This window comes from Colletotrichum paranaense (assembly GCF_030867605.1).
Source record: "Colletotrichum paranaense strain IMI 384185 chromosome Unknown Scaffold_2.1, whole genome shotgun sequence".
NCBI lineage: Eukaryota > Fungi > Ascomycota > Sordariomycetes > Glomerellales > Glomerellaceae > Colletotrichum > Colletotrichum paranaense.
The window spans coordinates 3,296,790-3,318,336 of record NW_026848960.1 but is presented as its reverse complement, the minus strand read 5'-3'; the positions used below and the strand labels follow the sequence as shown (position 1 = coordinate 3,318,336).

General features: G+C 53.7%; 6 protein-coding genes across 6 annotated transcripts; 3 read left to right on the top strand and 3 right to left on the bottom strand.

The window, feature by feature from the left end:
- Window positions 1–624: 624 nt before the first annotated feature.
- CPAR01_03011 (tubulin-specific chaperone Rbl2) lies at window positions 625–1,115 on the top strand (the record flags this gene model as incomplete). The annotated part of the gene is made up of 2 exons (XM_060487298.1): window positions 625–804; window positions 918–1,115. The coding sequence occupies 2 exons, from the start codon at window positions 625–627 to the stop codon at window positions 1,113–1,115; spliced, it is 378 nt and encodes a 125-aa protein (XP_060354626.1).
- Window positions 1,116–1,282: 167 nt separating this feature from the next.
- On the bottom strand, window positions 1,283–2,347 carry CPAR01_03010 (tho complex subunit 7; the record flags this gene model as incomplete). Its single annotated transcript, XM_060487297.1, has 1 exon — window positions 1,283–2,347. The coding sequence occupies one exon, from the start codon at window positions 2,345–2,347 to the stop codon at window positions 1,283–1,285; it is 1,065 nt and encodes a 354-aa protein (XP_060354625.1).
- Window positions 2,348–2,921: 574 nt separating this feature from the next.
- Window positions 2,922–4,568, top strand: CPAR01_03009 (uncharacterized protein; the record flags this gene model as incomplete). Its single annotated transcript, XM_060487296.1, has 7 exons — window positions 2,922–2,973; window positions 3,045–3,119; window positions 3,171–3,644; window positions 3,696–3,807; window positions 3,861–3,913; window positions 3,966–3,991; window positions 4,050–4,568. The coding sequence occupies 7 exons, from the start codon at window positions 2,922–2,924 to the stop codon at window positions 4,566–4,568; spliced, it is 1,311 nt and encodes a 436-aa protein (XP_060354624.1).
- A 1,235-nt stretch (window positions 4,569–5,803) lies between these two features.
- CPAR01_03008 (uncharacterized protein) lies at window positions 5,804–8,195 on the top strand (the record flags this gene model as incomplete). The annotated part of the gene is made up of 6 exons (XM_060487295.1): window positions 5,804–6,525; window positions 6,738–6,951; window positions 7,064–7,097; window positions 7,182–7,240; window positions 7,570–7,634; window positions 8,144–8,195. The coding sequence occupies 6 exons, from the start codon at window positions 5,804–5,806 to the stop codon at window positions 8,193–8,195; spliced, it is 1,146 nt and encodes a 381-aa protein (XP_060354623.1).
- A 6,437-nt stretch (window positions 8,196–14,632) lies between these two features.
- Window positions 14,633–16,515, bottom strand: CPAR01_03007 (bZIP transcription factor; the record flags this gene model as incomplete). Its single annotated transcript, XM_060487294.1, has 2 exons — window positions 14,633–15,677; window positions 15,728–16,515. 2 exons carry the CDS (start codon window positions 16,513–16,515, stop codon window positions 14,633–14,635), a joined length of 1,833 nt encoding a protein of 610 aa, XP_060354622.1.
- Window positions 16,516–18,791: 2,276 nt separating this feature from the next.
- Window positions 18,792–20,056, bottom strand: CPAR01_03006 (uncharacterized protein; the record flags this gene model as incomplete). The annotated part of the gene is made up of 2 exons (XM_060487293.1): window positions 18,792–19,224; window positions 19,785–20,056. The coding sequence occupies 2 exons, from the start codon at window positions 20,054–20,056 to the stop codon at window positions 18,792–18,794; spliced, it is 705 nt and encodes a 234-aa protein (XP_060354621.1).
- Window positions 20,057–21,547: the final 1,491 nt, after the last annotated feature.

Sequence of the window (21,547 nt, the reverse complement as noted above, 5' to 3'; positions counted from 1 at the left end):
AACTAAATACCAATTTCATTAACACGTGTATTTCTGGAAGGGCAATAATTTGAGTGGTATGGAGGTTGTTGCCTAGGTTAGGTAACTGAATGTAGAGGGCACAATATCTCTCACACAATAAATGAGCGTAATGTCCTGCACCCTAAGAGACTAGCTGAACCGGCATGCAGAGAGCAGTAGGCATCCATCAAAAAGGTGAGCGATATCCGTGGTGCCTTGAGAGATAGATGCCCACGAATGGTCGCCTAAAGAAGACGAGTTCCCCAAAATGGGTTGCTGAGATGAGGTAAGGTTGCCGGGATGCACCCCGCCGTGAAACCCCCACCAAAACCCTTTCTAAGGCACCAGCCTGAGTACACCTTGACGTAGCCAGCCAAGCAACAGGAACAGCCGGGATCCCGTGTAGTAAACAAAAGCAGGAAAGCAATCAGCCGAAACATAGGAAGGTATGTAATTACAAGACTGACTACACCTCGACTTACCTTACTTCACCGAAAGACCCCATTCTCACGCATCACCACCGCAGAAGACTGAACTCCATTCATCGGATATAACTACAAACTTGAATCTTTCACCCCGCCGCTACTCAAAACTTCATCAGCACCACCTCACCAACAGACAACCATGGCGCCCCCCTCCCAGCTCACCGTCGCGACCCTCTCCGTCACCAGACTCCTCAAGGAGGAGATCTCGTACGAGAAGGAACTCATCCAGCAAAGAGGCAAGGTCACGACTCTGGAGAATGAGATCAAGGAAGGCAAGCCCGATGAGGACGGAAACCGGGAGTACATGCTCAAGCAGCTGGTAGGTTTTCCCATCCGTCACTTACCATTACCGCTGGAGTTCTCGCTCCTCCGAAGTATCAGTGATTCGTTTTTGCGTGTAACACCCCGGCTGACTGGCTTTGGGGGGACTAGAAACTCGCGGTGGAGGAGACGCAAAAGGTGTTCCCCGAGCTGAGAACCCGCGTCGAGGACGCGACCGTCAAGCTGGAGGAGCAGATTGCTCTGGCTGAGAGCGGCGGTGCGTCGCCTGAGGAGCTGGAGACGGCGAGACTTGCGCTCGCAAAGGGCAAGGAGGAGAAGACGTATCTCAAAGACGACGTCTCTGCTTAGAGTTATGATTATTTCTTTTTCCCTGCGTTCTGATATCAAAGATGAGAAGAGGTTCGGGATTGCGTTGTGTTAAGGACAGGCGAGCGTCAGAGGCAAGACAGCTACCTAATTTAATGGGTATCTCAATTGAGGGACTATTCTAGGATCCTGCGAAGCACTTGATTTGTTTAGCTGTCCACCTCCATGCTCTCCGGTGCGTCCACTGTGATTTGAGGCGTATCGCCTCCCGAAGTAAGTTGGGTATCATGGCGGTCATCCATCTCAACGTCCTCTCCCTCTTCAATCTCGCCCTCATCATCATCTTGAGGCTGAGGAGTGCCATTCTGACTCGGGACGGCGCTGCCAGATCGCGAAAAGCCGCCCAGGCCACTCGCTTGAGGCTTGAGACCCTCAGATTGATCCTCCGACTGACCCTCGTGCGCCGACGCCGGTCTCGGCACGGCACCGCTGTCTGGGTGCGGCGTGACGTTGCCGCTAGAGACGTGCCGAGGCGTGTTGCCCCCTCTAGAAGCGTCGCCGTCCTCCTCGCCGTCTTCGTTCATGCCCTCCCGTCTCTCGACCTCCTCCTTCTCGTCGCGGATCTGTCTGCGCAGTTGCATGCCTTCATCCATAATTTTGCTGAACTGATCGCGTCGCTCCCGCCACGTCACCGCATAGGTCTCACTTTCCTTCTCCAGGTCGCGAATCTCCTCCTCGAGCTTCTTCAGGTTCGACTCCTGCTCCCCGCGCGGCCGCAGGCCCTTAGCCATGAGCGCGTTGGCGAGCTTGTCATACTCCTTACGTTGGGCAAGCGTCGCCCTGGCGCCATCCAGCTGTTCGCGCAGCCGCGCGTTGTTGTCTCGGACGTTTTGGCATTCCTCGAGAATGCGTTGCTGGTCAGCTTTGTAGCGTTCGCGCTCGCGTACATTCGCATCGAGGAGGAATTGCAGGCGGGCAATACTGCTATCGAATGCGGCGAAGTCGAGGGTGAGGTCGTCTTTGATCTGATCAATCTCTCGCAGGGTTTGAGCGGTCTTCGTCTCCTCCTTCACTTCAGTATCGGCGTCATTGTCGCCGTTTGCGCCCTCGGGCGGAGGGGTAGGTTGCTGTTTCGAGTGGGCATTTACAATCGTCGAAATGGATGTGAGCCGCTTGGTGATGCGCTTGAAGGGCTTCTCCTCGATGTTGACCAGTCGCGTTTTGTGCAACTCCTGCTCCTCCTTATCATCCAGAAGACCCCAAGTTGACGCCATTTCGCGGGATTGAACTAAGGAAAGCTGTATTGTGTCGCTTGTCGAATTGTAAAAGCTAGATGAGCTTCGACCCTGGGGCTGTGCTGTAGGAGGTCGATTCCTCGCTGGTCCTGCCAATCAGCTCAAGAACAATAAAGCCGTAGTTCTTCTGAGCTGAGTGTTGCAAGATAGTGCGATTGATGTGAGCGACAAATCGGATACCACAGTTGACGATGATGAAAATGCAGGACTGAACTCAAAAGGAGCAGCTGTAGAGGAAAAGAAGCTCCAGGTCGTGCACCTTTCTTCTTTCACAGCCTTGCAGTAGCAGGCCAGCAGCCACACATACCTTGCTTAGCGCAGATTGGTCAGCTACCTCTCGAGCCTTAAGCGCTGTGAAGTGGGTCACTGTCCCCTCTACCTGCCCAAGACAAGGAAACTCCGATCGCACTGTCAAAGCGTCTACCTTCCCAACATTCGGTGATCTCATCTTCGCAAAAACACACCAACTCCCTCAGGCGCAACAGCATTTCTTTGGTTGCAAAACTCAGAAACACCACAACAAAAAGACAGTACAACTCTGCAAAACTAGGACATGCCATCCCAGGAAGAACAAGAACTGCTGGCCAGAATCGGCCAGCTTGCAGGTACGTAGTGCTTTTTCTGTAACCAGACACATGTGACAAGAGCGCGTATTCTCTAACGTAGTGGCAAACAGGCAAGATCAACCTTCACAAGGCCCAGCAAGCTGGCGTTCAATCGGTCCCAAGCAGCCAGGCTTCCTATATTCGTCGTATGTTTAATCTTGAGACCGATAAAATCATCCTGCGCTTACACATCACAGACAACACTCACCGACATGGCGCCTTCCCTCACAAGCATCGAGTCCAGCCGTACCCCTCCACCCGAGGAGGCCCGACAGGTTTTCGGCATCGGTCCTTGGTGGTAAACAAAGATGGAACCCAAACACCTCCTTCCGATGTGTCGTCTCCGGCTGAGGGTTCTGTCTCGACCACTTCCTCAGGCGCTTGGATCTCGAAGAACACCCGCGGTCAGAGGTCGCTGATCAACTCGGCCGTTTATGACAAGACCAACGAAGCACATGTTAAGGCCATTGAGGCGTCGCGCCAACAGAAGATTCGTCAGCAGGACGCGCGCGAGCAACAACAGCTCGCCAGCCATTTCCAACGCTACAGCGGCAATGCAAGCGCACCGCATACTCCTACTAACCCGACAGCGACAGGTAATCACGAGATAGAGATTAAAGGCATTCGCTTCCGTGTCGCGAACAGCGGCAGCAAGCTCATCAAGGTGTCGGGTGCGTTACGACTACAGCCTTGCACAGCGGAGCAAACTTACAATCGTATAGGAGATCTACACCCAGTCAACGCTACCCCCAAAGTCGCCTTCGTTGGGGGTGTCAAATTTCATCGAAGCAAGACCGGTAATCTTTACCGTGACGGTGTGCTCAAAGCTCAACGGTATGAACCCTTCCCTCCTGGCCGACAATTGCTAACTTGAGTCGCTCCCCCAGCCAAACTGGCGTCAAAAAGGTCGACGTGCCTTGCAGCATGTTTTCGCTGACTGGTATTTTACTCACAATCTTATTCGATTGCCCACGCAATATCCGATCCGACAGATTTGGATGATTTCTTGCTCAAGTGGGTATGATATACCGGACTCCACTAACCACCATCATTTCATTTTAGGTTCATGTGCCAAGGGACCATCTTGTCGATACAAGCACGATGCTACGAAAGTTGCCATTTGCCGTGAGATGCTGCACAAGGGAACCTGCGCCAGTGGGGATTCTTGCGATCTGTCCCATGACTTGACGCCCCAGCGCATTCCGACTTGCGTTCACTTCGTCAAGGGCAATTGTGCCAACTCTACTTGTCCCTATGCTCATTCTAGTGTATCCTCAGGTGCTCTGGTCTGCCGTTCCTTTGGGATGTACGGCTACTGCGACAAGGGAGGCGAATGCGAAGAGCGACACGTCTTCGAGTGCCCCGACTTCAGCAACACGGGCAAGTGTAAAACCAGGGGCTGCAAGCTCCTTCACCGCGAGAGGGCAAGCGTCCTTCGAAAACGGGCGGACGGTGACGAGATGGAGGATTTGTCGAGCGATGACGAGCCGGTCGACAGCGACGACGTGGACTCAGACGAAGTGGAGGAGTTTATCACCGATGGTGCTGGTGATGATACTGACTTCAAGGTTCAGAAAGATTATATCTCTTTCTGATTGTGATCTGATGCCACCTTGCCGAGGCCGAATGGTCTCTTTTCACTACTAACATGCTTGCTATCCAGTCCTTGAAGGGGTCCAGACCAAGAAAGGCCTCGAGCCATTTGACGGCGGACATACTTCAAGGTTACGAAAACGATTGGGGAAGAAAACCACAAACTATACCCACAAAGGAAATGCAGGAACAGAGCATTGATACCAAGATACCAAGCACAAAGCAGAAAAGAATAGATAATCATGATAACGATTATGAACAAGAAGAAAAAGAAGACCGAAAAGAAGTAGCAGAAATGGATAGAAATATACATTATGGAACACGAAAAGCAGAAGCAAAAATATAATACATGGTATGAGCCGGGGTAAAACAGAACGACATTTCAAGACTCTATGTCCTGTCGATGTTTGATGTCTCCTTGAGTCTCGAAAAACTTGATTCTGAAAAAACATAGAATTCATTGTCTACTATTAGTTTCATCAGTATGTGATATTGGGGAAGAATTCTCCATGTGGAAGAGTGACATTGGGCCAAGCATCATTTCCGCGTGCGGGCCGGCCCAACTGTTCGCGGGTGTCTCAACTAGATCAATTAAAATTTCCATTAGAATTTTACCCCGCCATTCCTCTCCCCTGTGGACTCCTGAAATCAGCCGTCATTCGATGACAATTCCTTGCGCTGACACACCACACAAGCTTCAAGTTCCCACTGCCCAGAGACCCCTCTTGGCCCTTTTTCGCCCCCATTTCCAGTCGGAGCAGTCGGCGCCACTGTCCACATGTTGTCTTCTGATCAGCCCTCCTTTGTCCCCCTCGGACAGCGGGCTAGGGGAGCTTATTGCGAGGCGCTAATGGAGACCCGTCATTTGGCAGCCATATCGTGGTCGGATCGGGGGGCTTGCTGATCTGAGGCTGCTGCCGCTGCCTTGTGGGAGGATTCGCGTCTTTGAACAGCACCGCCATCTGCTCAGCCCCTTGGACTACACACTCTCTTCATCCTTTCCCGAAGCTGAGAATAGCACCAAGTCTGACAACACTGCCTGTCCTGCGTTGAACATAGGTCGTTGTTGGATTTTTACTCATGGATAATTGAACAATTGCTCTTTGCCAAAGACACCTTCTTTCTTCTTGTCGCTATTTCTAATTTCCCGGCCCTCCTATTTCTAGACCTGACCTACCTAGTCCATGAGCTTCAAGCATACATGCTGGATCAGCACTAATTCTTTCCCGACGTCATCATGGGCATACGCGACGTTCTCAAGAAGAAGGAGAAACTCGACAACGGCGAGCACAGCAGCAGGGATGCAGTAGACAGGCTGGCGGCCCCCGAGTTCAAATTCATTCGATCAGACACACACACCCAAGAGGTCATCCACCCCCCGAGCGGACCCCCGGGCTTCGACGACGGCAAGGAACACTACCTGAACCCGAACGGCAACGACGGCGGCAGCGGCCAGAAGCCCCGGCGCAGCCTCGACGTCTTCTTCGGCAACAGCCGCTCGCGCAGCGCGTCCGCCTCCTCGCAGGCGAGCTCGAACTCCAACTCCCACTCGAACAATGGCAAGATTGGGAGACGGCTATCGGAGCGGCTGCACCTCAGCCGCTCGCCCGCCTCGTCAGAAAACGTCCCGCAGAACCTACCCGACATTGTGACCACGGCCGAGGGTGGCGAGGGGGACGAGCTGCAGTGGGAGAAGCGCGCGACCATGTTGGCTTCGGCGAATAAGAGCAGGCCCGCGACGCCGTTGGCGAACGACGCGGGCGGTGGAGGGGATATGACGAGAGGCAGGACGCAGGGCGCGGCGGTCTCGTCTCCGGCCATTGACGAGGATATTCAGGAGGCTATCCGGCTGCACGAGGCGGGAGACTTCGAGAACTCGACGGCCATGTTTGCCCGCTTGGCTGACCCGAAAGGGGCGAATAACACCCTGAGCCAGTTTCTATACGGTCTCTCTTTGAGGTGAGTTGCCTTCTGCCTTGCATGTGGACTGGTCTTGGCTCCTACTCGGCACTTTTCCCGTACCTATAAGACGGGATCATGGCGCGGGGCGCGCCACGGCTCGCCGGGGGATCATGTTGCATCGTGGGGACTGGGAGGGCTTTTGGAGCATGACATTACAGGTGCCACGATACTTGGGCTATTTGAACGGATTTGCTGACAGGGTTTGATAGGCACGGATGGGGTTGCGAACCAGATCCAGAAGGGGCCATCAAGTACCTCTCGGCGGCGGCGTCGAATGCGGCAACCGTCGAGCAGATGGCGTTGAAGGCAGGGCTTAAAAAGGGTGGTGCTGCCAAGGGCGAGCTCGTTCTGGCCATATTCGAGTTGGCGAATTCCTTTCGACACGGCTGGGGCACAGCCAAGGACCCAATAGCGGCAAAGCAGGTGAGTTATCCCGTCCACAGACCAGAGGATGGGAGAGGGGGGCTAGGAATGCCTTTGGAAGCCCAAGGTGGATACGCCTCGAAGGTCTAGAACTGACATCTCGTCGTCATAGTACTATGAGACTGCGGCGAACCTTGGAGATACTGGTGAGTCTGCCATGATGATGCACTCCGAGGCGTTGAGGCCCAATGAATGTGCAGCGGTGCGCTAATCCGCCTTGCTCGTCTCAGATGCTATGAACGAGGTAGCCTGGTGCTATGTAGAAGGCTTCGGATGCAAAAAGGACAAGGTACGTTTGGTCACATATCACCCATCATTTCGAGCGGCATTGCGTCTACCGGGTCCTGCGACGTGAGGTCCAGAACTTGGTCTTTAGGGGCAGCCAGCATCAGCCTCAGCAGCCTCAGGTATTGTGTGGCTTGCACTCAGCGAGACCACACATGTCATGAGATGCGTGAGAGAGCACGCTGATACTGGTTGACGTCCTACTTGGGTTGTCAGCAACCTGCTTCGGTCCAGGTTGGGCATCAATACGGCGACCCTAAAAGACGGCCGCAAACAGGAACCCGCGCAGGACGCATGCTCAATGTCATCACATGAGGCTGACAACATGTCCAGTTCGCAGCAGCCCGTTACTACCGGTTGGCTGAAAAGAACGGCAACAAAACACTAGGCAATTCATGGTAAGTCGAGCCTGTTTGTTCATTCCTTTCTTTCTTACCCACTGGTTCGTTGAGGGGGCTTTTCCCCATAGTTGGATTCGGCGCATGCATCACTGGAGAGGGGGGGAAAGCTGCAGCTCCCTTGTCGCGGATGACTTGCGCGCTGCGGCATTGATAGGCCCCCAAGGCATTGTTTTATTCTGCCTTCCCCCCAAAATGTGGGAGCTCGCCCTGTCATTCAAACTTGGATGACCGTCAGCTTTCCCGGAGCTGCACGCGGTTACCTGCCGCTGCAAGCCCTCCTGTGCTACGCCGCGTTCCCCAGAGCGCCCGCGAAGACTCGATGCTGCTTCCCGAGGCTGCGATTCGTCGCGATTACTTTTTGCCTGCCTGCCAGTTCACTTGCTCGCCTGTCCTTTCTCCCCCTATCTTTGCGTTCCTGACGCCATTACCCACACAATCTAGCACCACCCTGTGTGGCCAGAATTCCTCTGTGATACCCAAAGGCTAACCACCCGCAAACTCAATAGGATCTGGAAGGAAAAGTACGACCCAGATGCCGGCGACAAGAAGAAGAAGTAGAGATAAGGAGGCAGCAAGTCACGGAACAGAGGGGCCCAGTGTGTGCATGAAATGACTGAACCACCGGTGACACAGCATCACATACTCGAAACGGGTGGCACGTTCCGATTCCGGTTCGGCAGTCCCGCTCAGCTTCTACCCGGCGGTTACACTTTCTCTCTCCCTGTCTTTTCCTGTTGCGGTTTCGCCCAACATGCGAGATCGTAACACGAGGCTTCGGCCGTTCCTTGGGCCATCCTGATTATGTGTCCGAAGCACAGCGACGGTGTCGAAAGGAGGGGGAGAGAGGAATGGGGACACAAAACATGGCTCTTTTGTCAGCCTTTCCCTTGCTGAGTTCATGTTTTTGTCCCCTTACCCCTCTCCTGAGCGCCCTCACCTAGCGGGATAGGAGTACCACGGCGATCTCATCAGGCGGGACAAGGTGCGTACGGCGACAAATAGACACAGGTACTCCATGTGGGTAACGGCGATTTGTCGGCGTGCTCTACGCTGTGCGCCGTCGGACGGGCGAAACCTTTTGGTCTCGCGAGTGTGGGGAAAGCAGAGAAGCTGGCTCCCGGCGAGGCAGGGAAAGGGGTGGGGGGGGGGGGCAAGATTCTGGTCCTCTCGTGAAGCCTTTGCTTCGTCTTCAGTATTCGTTGGGATGGACTTGCAGGTTAAGCACCTGGATACTGTATGCGAGACACGGAGCTTGTGGCCATGTTGATGCCTATAGCAAGTTCCCGGCTGCCGTCGCAAAGGCTGATACTGTCTTCTTGCTTTATTATTTTACTGTTCTACATACCCCGCATTGTCACCACAGGCATTCATATTTTAAGAAAAAAGCGATGCATTCTATTCAATGAGATCCCATCGACCGTCTATCTTGCGGGTAATGTGACTGATGACTGATGACGGAAGCCGGGAAGACGGGGCCACGGGGCACGGAGAACGGGTGCACCCGACTCGGGTAACTACACGGGAGGGAAAAGCACACCGTGCCTTTCGCCGGGCCGAACCAATATCTCAATTTTGTCCGAGTCTCGTTTGGGTTTCCCAAGGCGTCACGAACTTGCTTCTTCCAGCAGCAGCATATAGAGAGCGCGGGGCTGTCAGGGCGGGGTGATACGCAGACGTTGCAAAATCGTAGCATCGTAACGTCAAACCCCTCTCGTTCTTTCGTTCCTTCTACTCTTCTTAACTCTTTTGGCGCTGCCACTGTGAACAAGCTCAAACAAACGTCATGGAGTTCCACGATGAACTACCACGATACCCTACCTCACTCTAGCTACCTCCTCGCCCTCAGCCGCTCATCCGTCCCTTACTTCTTTCTCGCCTTTGTGTTTGTTCCTGCGGGTCCCCCTTTACCTCAGGGGTACCTGTGTGGAGAGCCATACGAAGGGTATCGCTCAAGGGTTACACGGCGTTTCGTCCTCGAGAAACATATTGTTTGTAGTGAGTCACCAGGAGCCGATGAGACATGTCTTTGAACTTCCCCCGGTCTTTTCTGAATCTAAGGGCGGTGTCTGAGAATGGGACCATGGAATAGATTACTTGAGGGTCCTCTGTCAAGATCTGGTGAGTTGAGGAGGTAGGTATGACCGTCTATACCAAGAACCGCCTGAGCAACCAGCAAAGACAGAACGACCAAATAAACGTACGACCGTCTGTATCCGTATTCACCGTCTATCGATTCCGCTTTTCTCAAAGTACAGACCAAGCCCAGCGAAACGGTGGCAGCGCTTGCATCTTACCTTGACTCAAGCGCGCAAAAGAAGCGAAGACGCGAGGCAAGCATGCATCGTCATTGACTTCCTCCCCGTTCTTTCGGAAACTCACACCTGAAATCGAACAGAAGAATCTTGGAGACTGCAGTAGAACGTGCCTTAGTGGGAAGTGGGAATGGCATGGGGGGTGATTTGCCATGCACATCTCCTTTCCATCTCCGCGCAATCCAGATCCGACAAACTTACACGTGCCGCGCGCGTTCTTCTTGCATTAATTCTGCATGGGTGAAGATCGATCGGGTCCATCTTCCTTTTTTCCCAAATTCTCCGCAAAGATTGAGGGAGTCACGGAGCAGCAGTTCATCTCGTCAAGCCCGTTTGCAGCAAAAGTGGGAAGAGAGAAATTTCTCTTGGGAACTACGCTCATGAAGAGCTAGGTGCTAAGTAGGTGCAACGGCCCAATGAAAAGGTGCAACGTCAGCAATCCCGTCGACCGGTTCTTCTAGATTACATCGCAAGACTCACCTTGGCTTCACCTTAGTTCCGCTTCGAGACGCGATGTCGGGAAAGGGGGGAAGTTGGAGGGGAGAGGATGTTCTCCTGCAAGAAAAGAGACGAACTGCTGCTTCCGTCTTCACTTTCTCCTCCCATCCGAACTTTGCGCATCGCGGCGACGTGAGGCTAACTCATGGCTTGCATGATGTTCCCTTTTTCATTATCTTCTGCTCACCTGCTCTCGCGATGCGATAGCAGTAAAGAAGAAGCCGAGCGGACGATAGCGAAGGATCGGAAGAAACCCCCATCGCCACTAGACCGTTTCTGCACCTAACAGCACAAGTGCAATCTTCTAAAGGTGAAGACAAGGCCAGTAAGATGCGGGAAACCCCAGTGAGCAGAACCGTTTCGCCTCCATCCACACCTTGAGACTAATGTATTCACCGGTCCTTGACCTAGATCCTGACCTTGCCTTAGCATCTCTCGCCTCCGAGGAAAGTACGGTGAGACTAACATGGACTTTTTCACTCATCACCTCACGGAATTCTTCTGGCGTTTTCCTCCTTCTCTGTTGCACGTATACATGGGTACTCACAATTTGCGACTTACACGCCCTCCTCGCATGGTTCTCTGTATCACGCACTGCAACAGCAGCGGCGGTAGCGGCGGCGGTGGCTCTCGCTGCCTGCAGCTGGGTTTAGGAAGCATCATGCGAACTCATGCAGGACAAGGAGGTCGGCGTGCATACGGGAATAGAGACATCCGTGGAATGAGAGACAGATAGATGACCTCTAAATCAACAAACCCAGTGAAAAGAAGAACCACAATGTCCAGTCATCAGCTCAAACCCGTGACGGGCTCCCACCACTGCTTCCCCCGTGCCCTGCCTGCCTACCCACTGGGCAACTGCAACACATCTTGGCTCCCGTGAGCGCGAGCTCAAGCATGCGGCCTCGAGAGTGTCTGAGACACGCATACGAGCGACGACAGGTTGGGTGGGTGGGTGGTGTTTCCTCCCCTGTTCTGGTGTGCCTCTGCGCACGATGGAGGTGATGATTTCAATGGAAAAGCCCACGCGAGGAACAGAGGGTTTCTGTTTCTAGGCCTGTTATGTGTCTGCCTGTCGTCTTACGTTCCTATTTTGGAGGACGCCTAGATGGACCTGGCGCGGCTCGTTGACATTTCACCACCATCATGACCACCACATGGGACATCTCACAATGCCAATGAAATACGGGAGAATCTCAGTTGTCCCTTCTTCGGAGTGCCTGACCTTTTCTCACTTCACCTCACCTTCCCTCTCACCCAAGTCCCCTTCCATGACGCAAGTGAGCTCATCGGAAAAAGACAAGCTACTCTTGGCGTAAAGTCTCTAAGACAACCTGCAGGAAGAAAAGAAATCCTGGCAAAAAGCACCACCACCACCACCACCACCATCTGCATCCTTCCCACCCGCACCGCCCGAGTGACTACTCTAGCGTTGCGCGTACAAGTGTGGCTTGCCTCTCTCATTCACGGCACATCTTTCCGCAGCGTCTGTATCACCGCGCGAAACAAGGCAGTTCGGCGGCGCTACTCTGTAGTCTAGGTATACTTCTCCAGCCGGAAACAATACCATTCTTCTCCAAAAGCTCTCGGATCTAAATCCTCAACCTAATGCAATTCACTTGCCCCAAGCTCCAAGCTCTCTCTCTCCATGCTCACCCAAGCTCCCCTTTCCCAGCCACCCAGATTTATCCCCGCCTCCGCCTCCGCCTCTAGACTTACACACACATCTTCAGTCGGCCCTCAACTCACCTTAGGTACGGAAAGGTAGATTCTAACCAAAGCCCGCGAAAAAGTCCGTCTCTTTGAACCTGCATGTCACTAGTATAGAGGCAGCAGAATATCTCAGCCCGTCCATCCCAGTCAACCCCCCCTTCGTTTGCACCCAGCTCTCACGCGCCGCACGAAGCAGAATAAGCTGCATTATCAACCAATCCCACATCTCCAAAATCCCTCCCCGTCCATCGTCTTGCCCTCCTCATGCGACCAACGCTAACGCCCGCATGTCTCCCTCCATTACCACCCCGATCCTCACATACTACTCTTGCTTTGCCTCAAGCAGAAGGGGGACATCTCGCGCTATTCCCGGATTTCAAGAATGGATCATCCCGAAAGTGGAAATGAAACCTTGCTGGTAGGCAGGAAAATACCATGATGAAATTCTGGTCACTCACCCACTTCTCTCGCATCTCAGTGGTCAATATTCTTCAACACTAACGATCCCGAGAGTCGTTCCAAGACCAAAAAAAGACCTGCCACTGACCAACGGAAACAAGTCACACTCGCACGCACACTTCGGAAACCGGGAACGATCATGTACCCTCCCTCTCACCCTCCACTCTCCACACCTCGCATCGCCCAAGCCACAACCCCATCGGACCTTACAATGCCCATCTTATCACGTACACTCCCAAAACGAGAACCAATAGACGGCCTCATTCGCCTCTGCGTTCAACATGATTTCCCTGTGTACATTGTTTCGTTTCGTTCGTTCGTTCCCGTTGCCCCACCCTTCCCTTGCTCGTCCTCCTCGCCGTCCATATCTAGGTCGTCACGCTTCTATCCTCGGCCCTCATTCCAAGTTTCCGGACCGGCGTTGGCTTGTTTGCTTTCGTAACTTCGCCCCTCCATTCCCATCCCCTCAACGAACTCTACTCCGAATAACGAGCCACCCAGACCGAGGAGTGACCCAAAAACGTTGATCATCATAGTAGAACCGTTGTTATATGACACGGGAACCCGCCATCGCCCCCCCTCGGCAGGGAACCCACCTATGTACCTAGGAACTTACACTACTATACTAGGTACTCAGCCTCTAGGCTTGGTCCGCATTGGGTGTTGCCTAGCCAGTTTCCTCCTCCCCCAGACGTTGACCGAGAATCCCTTCCCTCCCCATGCGTCAAAAAGGTTTCCTGCGCTCCTCGCGGATCGGATCAACCGATCAGCGACGCACGAGGGACGATGACTCCTTGCTAGTCTTTGACTTCAACCTCACCTGGAGCCGGGGGGTTCACAAGTAGCAAGGAACCTGTAAGTGTCATCTGTTCCCATGGTCGGCTACTGCGCGTCACAACATGGTAAAAGCATAGATAGGCATGTTTTCAAGGAATGGTGAGTAAGGCAATGGAGAATCCTTGGTATCTTTGTTGGAGATTTGCAAGTAGCTACATGAATAGAATGATCTCCCCCACGCCAAAGGAAAGGCGAGGGGGCAAAAACATGAAGAAGATGGGGGCCAACGGCAGGCTGTTTGACTGCTCATTACCCGAATATCCAAATGCTCTCTCTCTCTCCTACTGTCTGTCCTGGTGTTTGTGCGCGTGTGTGCCGGTACTAGTGTCGGTTTATGTCGCAATGAGATGTGCAGAAAATATCAAAAGAAAAAAAGGCTTTCGTAGAAGTAGTGACGTGGTAAAAATTTCGTTTCGTTTGATTGTCATTGATCATGAGATTCGTTTCGACTCATTTCCGTTTCCACGTTTCGTCGCGAGACGCTTTCTCGTTTCTCGTCAACAATCTGCAACTTCGTGCGGTGCTGTCCATCTTTCCAGTCAAGGCCAAAAAAAAGGAAATAAAAGGAAATAAAACAAAAGGAAAATCAGACAAAAGAGCAAAAGCAACATGATTCCCAACCGAACACCACCTCCCTCTCCTTTCCTCCGTCTCCTGTGAGATGACGTCCCTCGTTGTGTGAGACCTGCTCTCCTCCGGTAACCCAAGATTCCGTGTGACCACCCCTCCATTTCCAAGCCAACCCCGTTGCCCCCATTGTACAAACGTTGGAAAAGCTTGGCCGTCCCGTGTTCCCATGCTCTTCTCCCCCGTCCCTCCTTGCCTGAAAAGAGCAATAGATACCCAACTAGATATGTGAAATACAGAGATATCAGACTAAATCCAGAATGCTCGCTCGCTTGCTAGATACCGGAGGGAAATGGCGTCCCAAAATGAAAATCACAAAAATAAAGCGGTTGGAAAGTAAGTATGTCCGAAGAGCTTCGATCATTTGGCGGTGAAAAGAGGATTGTTTGGTGCGTGAGCAACAATGTCTGGGGTTTTGTCCGCGGGAGCGGTAGAAGTGTATGATGAGCTTCGGCTGAAAGGAAAAAGGATGTTTGGTAGAATGATATTTTGAGCTAAGAGTTGAGATTCGTTGATGTGATCATGGGATCGTAATTTTTTTGGTCTTCGTTATTCGTTAGCGCCCGCTTTCGCGCTGTTGCTTTCGGACACCATTTTGGCAAAGTTTCTGACAACTTCGCTAGGGATCTGATCCCAAAGTAGTGATCTAGTGTAGACGTCGGCTGCGGATTGCTTGTTGGTCCGCATCGCTGAGAGGGCATCGGCAAGGTTCTTGCGTCCTTGGCTGGTGGTGCGCTCGGGGGCGTTGTTGAGGAAATCCTGCGAGCTGACGCCGTTGTACTGAGCAGCCGAGAGTCCAAAGAGTTGCTCATTTGCTTGTTCATCGGTAGGCTGGGTGAGAGAGTCGCCAAGCTGGCCGAGCATCGAAGGCGCGACACCGCCCATTGAGGTGTCACTCATAGGCATGGCCGAGTTGTCGACCCACGAGCCGCCGGAAGGCTGAGGAGCGAGAGCGTTCAGGGTGTTGGATGCACCGTTTACGCCGGCGTCCTTGAATACGTTCTCGAGGAGGGTGGCAGCTTCAGCGCGGACGTCCTCGGAGACCCGGGGAATGGCAGGGGTAGAGCGGCTGGACAGAACAAAGGCACCGACGAGGAAGAGCATGAAGAGAATACCACCCTGGGAGGAAGACTTCTCGGAATCGACGGGGAAGGAAACATCAGCCTTCTTGTTCGGAACCACCTGGAGTTCCTGCTTGACTTCCTGCTCCATGGGGTACTCGCCGAGGAAGTTGACGTTGTCCCAGCTGCCCGGCATGGTCATGCCGTCCATGTCGTCGTAGCCAGATACGTAGTTGTTGTTGGCAGGAGCAGTCATGGCGGCGCTCTCGAGACGCTGGACGTGGTCGGTGAGGACGCTGACCTTCTTCCGGAGTTCGCCGGTTTCGATCGTGTGGGAGCGGATCATCTCCTCCTTCTCCATGGTGAGTGACTCGATGTAGTCCTGGTTGAACTGCTTCTCTCTCAAAAGCTGCTCCATCTGTTTCCTCATGTCGGCCATCTCTTCCTCTAGATCGGTGAGCACAGCGGTGAATTGCTTCTTCTCATCTTCAAGCCGCTCGGTGTGTTGCTTCTTTCTCTGGCGAGAGTCAAGGCTGTTGCAATGTTAGTAAGTGGAATTGAAAGGAAGTGAGTGTGCACGTACGCTGCCTGGCGATTCCTCAGCAGTCGCTTTTGCTGCTTGAGCTCCTTGATCTCTTGCTCATCGGTGGACTGAGCGATGAGGTGATCGATGTTGCTGAGATTGCGCTCGGCCGGGATATCGAAGCGAGCGTTCTTCTTGCGGATGCCGTCACCCCTTCGCATATCGTTGTGTGAGCGGATGGTAGGGCTACCAGGGCGCATCTTCTTGGCCATAGATTCCGCCTGGCCGATCCATCCCTTCTGCGGTGAAGTTGGTATGGACTGGTTGCCTGATCCGATGGGTGCGAACATATTGATTTGACCGGTGGGGTTGGTGAAGGGCGTCTGGCCCGGGACGGGCCTTTGGAACATGGGAGCGCCATTGTCGTATTCAGCCGGCATGCCATCGAATTGCTGGAGGGGAGTGCAAGAGCCAGAAGTATTGCTCAGAGACCATCCGTTGCCTTGAGGGGCGAAAGGGGAAGGCTGAGCATGATCCAGGCGCATGAAGGGGTTGTTGTTGTGTTGCTGCTCGATGAAAGGGTTGTTGGATGGCACGGATTGCATATCGACTGACTGCCAGTCCTCCGTCTTTGGTGAGAAGAGAGAGCCGCCAACGGCGAAGGAATCTCTTCTGCTATCAACCATGGGAGGCGACATTTCCAGGCCCGAGTCGAGTGCGCTGTGATCCAAGATAGTTTCGTCGAGGATGCTGTGGTCCTCCTCTTCGTAGTACTTTTGCGCTTGTGTTGTGTCTACAGTCAAAGGTGTCGGTCTGTAGAAGGACGGCATCTGGTACGTTGAGACCATTTCTGGTTATGTGAAATCAGCAGTCGAGTGTGGACTGCGATGTTGTGCTGTGATGGCAATGGTGCCAATTTTTCTAATCTTGCGAGGGCGTGTTAGTCGAGTGCAGCGCAGCGGTGAGGACGGTTGGTGGCCCAGGGTTTATTTTTGGGTGTGAGTGAGATGTGGAGACGGGTGCTGCGCACTCTGAGAATTGCAGACGAGGGTATGGAGGAGTATGCGCTTGGGCTGCTGTGTATTGAGCGGCAAAGATGCATGTATTGCGCAGCGGAAACTTGCAGTCAGAGGCGAGAAGCGAGCTTTTTGTGCGAGACTCGTTCGGAGAGCCAAGCAAAACGTACGCGGGTTGAGTTGAGGGCAAGAAAGTAAGGGAAAAAGCAGAGGGCGGAGGTGGTCGAGCGGGATGAGTGATAAGAGAGGTTGGTGGGGATGGGATGAGAGGATGTGCGGGTGGAGGGTGGTCGGAAAGTTTTAAAGGGCAGTGCGTGCAGGACGAGGAGGTGGAACAACGGCTCTGAAGGGGAGAAACACACTCACAGGCTTTCGGGGAATCGGTTATTTCTTTTTGTTCGAGTGTTACGGCGCTGCGATGCACTCCAGATCTTGTAGCGAGGTGAAAAAGTAGCTGGTCTGGTCAGATACACAGGGCGGGGGAAAAGCCTTGAGTATGTGTGTGTGAGTCGAGTCGATGAAGCGGCGTAAATGAGCTGCGTCGAGAGTGAGACGACGTGGGGAAGAGGGATGATGGGACAATAATAAACAAATGTGTGTTGCAACGATAGGGAAACCGTCTGAAGGATGGGGCGCCGAAAGTATGTATATGTATGTAGGTATGTACGGTTGACGCTGGATGGGCGAGCGAGTGCGGATAGTGTCTGTATGAATGTGTGCGTGTGAGTACGCAGTAATGGTGTGTGTGTGTGTGTGTGTGTGTGTGTGTGTGTGTGGTGTGTGATCTCGTTTTCTTGGTGGGCGGGCAAGGTAGAGCTGGAGGAGGAAGAGGGAAGGTTTTGTATTTTCAACAGCAAAGGCGGCACTTCTGCGCGATTCCCGGGATGAGGTACCTGGTTAGAAACGGTGGCCGGGGGTGAGGTACTTTGCTTGGCTTCGAGAAGGATACGGTGGACATGGGACGGGGGGGAAGGAGGAGAGTCGTAGTAAGGCAATGTAAGGTCGCGGGTAGTGTGGAAGGTCAGGCTGGCCCGGGTCGAGATCCCAGTCCAGGGTTGGGAGGGCAGTGGGGAAAGAACAAGAGACTGAGGGAATCGGGATTTCACCTCAGACTGGCTACCTATGGGAGCTTACGGAGGAAGAGGGTCACCACGGTACGGTACGGTAAGGTACGGACGGTACGGACGGCGCGAGAACAGCAAGGACGGGAGGGGAACGAGACGGAGACAGCAGAGTGGAGCTGGAGAGGCAGAGGAAGGAAGGAAGCACTCGTACCTACCTAGATTCTACGGATACCTTGGACTACGGTAGGAAAGAGCAGCCCGTTGCGGGTGGGATGCGATGCGCATTGGTGGGTGTGTGGTCACTTGTTTGTGGAGGGTGGCCGAGGATAGGGACGGGGTGGGTGTGTGGTCAACGGGCCCAGTCAGCAAGAGAGAACCAGGCAAGTTTTCTGGCGAGTGGGAGCGGCCATACTCTTCGGCGATTATAGAACGAGCAAGACTGAAGAGTGAGCCGAGGGGAAGAGGGAGAGAGAGCGAGATCATGATGCCAAGGCGAGATAAGTCCTCTTGTCCCTGTTCCCTTTAGGTAAAGATACTTTCGGGGATTCACGGTGAAAACCTGCTAGCCCATATTCGTCTTGTAATTCTGTGTGCGGTAATAGTAAACCTTCTCGCATTGGCTTGTTAATACTATTCGGAAGATCATCCGTAGCCAGTGTCTTTTCATAATGTCTTGTGGCGATGATTTGATCCAAATCTGGCGAAACCGAGAGAGCCCTGAGAACGGCAAACGGACGGGCGCCACTTACTATTGCGACGGACAGACGGCGCCGTAGAATGCTTCCTTGGAACAAGACACGGACGAGACGTGGGGCGCGGACAGAGTGAGGGAGCATTGAGCAGGGGTTCCGTTTGGCTTTAGACCGCCTCGAACTCTCCTTCTCACCTCACGGACTCTATCAAACTTGATAGACTTGCTTGCCAGTGTCTACTGCCTTCTCTCGGTGCCCAAGACTCAAGAGAAGGCAACAGGCTAGACGGGCTAAGGTATTGTTCGGTGTACTAAACTAGGGGCAATGTACCTGGAGGCCGAGAGGGACTGGTTTAGAAGAAGACCTGGGGCTTGCGAATTGCAAAGAGTCTGGGGATTGATAGGAACGCGGCGCGCGCGCTCAGGGCGGGCAGAAAAGGGCAAGATACTAGCCAGTACAGAGAAGAGAGGGTCACGGAATGGAAGTTCAAAGGTGGACGATTGCTCAGAAGCGAAACCCAACCCCACGTCCAGCCGATGTGCTCCGACTGGATTCTCTGTGCGCTCTCTCGGCCCAGTGGCTCACTGACTGGGGCCATTTTGGGGGGGGGGGGGGGCAAGTTGGGAAGTGTGGCCGGGTATGCGTCTGTCAGTGTAGGACCGCTGGGGGGAACGACGGCGTCCGACCGGCGAATGAGGTCAGAGGTGAGCAGGATGACAAGAGATTCAGAGTTCTGGGCCTTTTGGGTCGTGACCTCGATGCGCCGGGTCTGGGTGGACGGGGATCTTGCCGGAAGACAGGCGAGCGGCGGGCAGGTCTTGTCAAGGGAGAGGGAGACGACAATGAAAGGCCCGGTGGAGGGGTTTACGGCTCGGCCGCAAGCCGGAACCGCCCAATAGAAGGCAGAAAACAAAAAGAAGTTTTTTTTTTCCCCTAAAAAAGAAGCAGACGGATTGGAGGGACCTGAGGGAAGGGAAACTTGATGAGCGAAAATGGAATGGCGGTCACGGCTCGCAGACGGTGGGGGTTGGGCTTGCAGCTTGGGCCATTGTCCGTTCGGCAAATCATTGTTCAGTGGCTAAGGAAGCACCGAGAGAAGCAGAGAAGGTGGCGTAGGACGGCAGTGGACGGAGGGCTGAAGCCTGAACGGAAGGATACGGAATGAATCGACCGTTGGACAAGGGAGACGGGAGGATACCGTAATGCCCGAGATGTCGTTGAGGGTAAACGGTCAACGTGGGGAGGTGAGTGGACTCCTTCCACATCTTGCTATCTCCTCAGGCACCACAATTCCTACCCTCATTTAGCGCTCTAACAAATGGCAAAACGGCCAAGGATGACGTACCTTCGTACCTTGATGGGCGAAGCCATGGTGATGACCAAAAACGGAAGGAAAGATACAAAGTCAAGAGGTGAGATGAGTCCTTTCAGTGGTGAGCACATGGTACACCCCAAAGGACCCTTGCGAACAACATGACGGCCCTGGCGGTTCTCGCTCCTTGCCTCCCGCATCCACTGGTTCAGACTGGACGAGAGCGGACTCGCGGAGAGGGCAGCTCCAACAGGTTGGGCATCGACGGCCGCTGTCTCTCGCGCGATAGGCTCACTTACTCTCATGTTATTGATACCCAAAGGGCCCAAGAATAACCCCCCAAACTTACCCCCCGAGACGTGACCTATGAAGCCCGTTGCAGCCCTCCTGCATCCACTAGCAAGCCACTGTTTCTCGTCTCCGGGCTCCTATTGCTCGGCTCTCAGTGGGGTGATCACACGGGTCTGGACACTGGCTACGAGGCAAAGGCGGTACACTGGGGGATTCACTGTGAAGCGTGGATGGAAATGGAAACCCTTCCTCCCGTTCCGTATCAGATCCCATGAGGATGATGCTATCGACTGTCATGTTCAGCTCTCCCCAGTAGTGCAGGTACGCCAGTGTAATTGCAGCCAAATCAGATAACGAGGCAAACCATGACAAGGCGAAGCATAACCTAATCGAAAGGAGCCACACTGAGCCAGGGAATCTGACCTAATCTAATATTGGCGACGGTATCAATACCTACCTTTGGGCTCAGAGATAGAGCATGACGAGTCCCCATTCAGAGTCGTATCGTCCAATATTCTCCAGATCATCTGGTCCGGGTCGCGACTCACCTGTTCAAGCCTCAACCACCAAAAAATGACACGAGAGATCCAGCAGGAAGACAATAGCCCCCTCCCGATCCGATCGATCACTCTGCCATCCTTGGTCGAAATGCCGTAGCCGTAGGTTTTTCTCTCTTGGTCCTAACCAACTTCCTTGTCTTAACTAGAATGCCCCGTTTGTTCTCCCGGGCCCGCGAGACACAATGCGCAATTGGCCAACCCCGTCCGTTGTGAAGTCGGGATGATGCTCGTACCCTCAGACGAAATTCTCAGCCACATCCCTGGAATACGGAAAGCCACCCATCGCCTATATTTCGGGCGCATCGACCGACGGACGAAAGTCAATTCTGACATCGGGAGGCACACAGGCGCAGAAAGGCCATACGGATAGAGGGGCAAGTTTGATACAACCAGGACAAAGGAGCAGGGGATCAAAAAGTCGGTGGCTGGGAAAACAACATCCGGGAAACCTCTCCAACGCCAGCCGGTGATGCCCAAGCAACAACGTCCAACACCGGCCAGCCACTCAGCCTGAAGAGACGCGTGAGCCACCAGCTCCACTGTGCTTCATGGCCGCATACACAGCGGCCCATCACCAACTTGAAGACCCTCATTCTGCTTTGTCGGTGTGCCACGGTGCTTGTTTCGGGCCTCATGCCCAGAGCAGGTATGAATGGAACGAGGAGGTAGGTAGGCAAGGTGAGGAAGGTACCTCGAGGCCCGCTCTACGATATTGGAGGAACATCCGTCAATAAGGTACGTCTTCATCTCTCGTCACTTGGTGAGGTGTCCCAGAGGAGGAAGTGGTCTGGAGTAGACGAGGCCATTGTGTGTACGCAGTATGTGTTTGCTCCTCAATCCCCCGCCTGTGATTCATCACACGCGTTTCGCGTCCTGAAGCGCGCCAGACGACCGGATCAAGACCAGCGAGGTGCTCAAGGAGTCGCGACGTCACGGAGATGCATC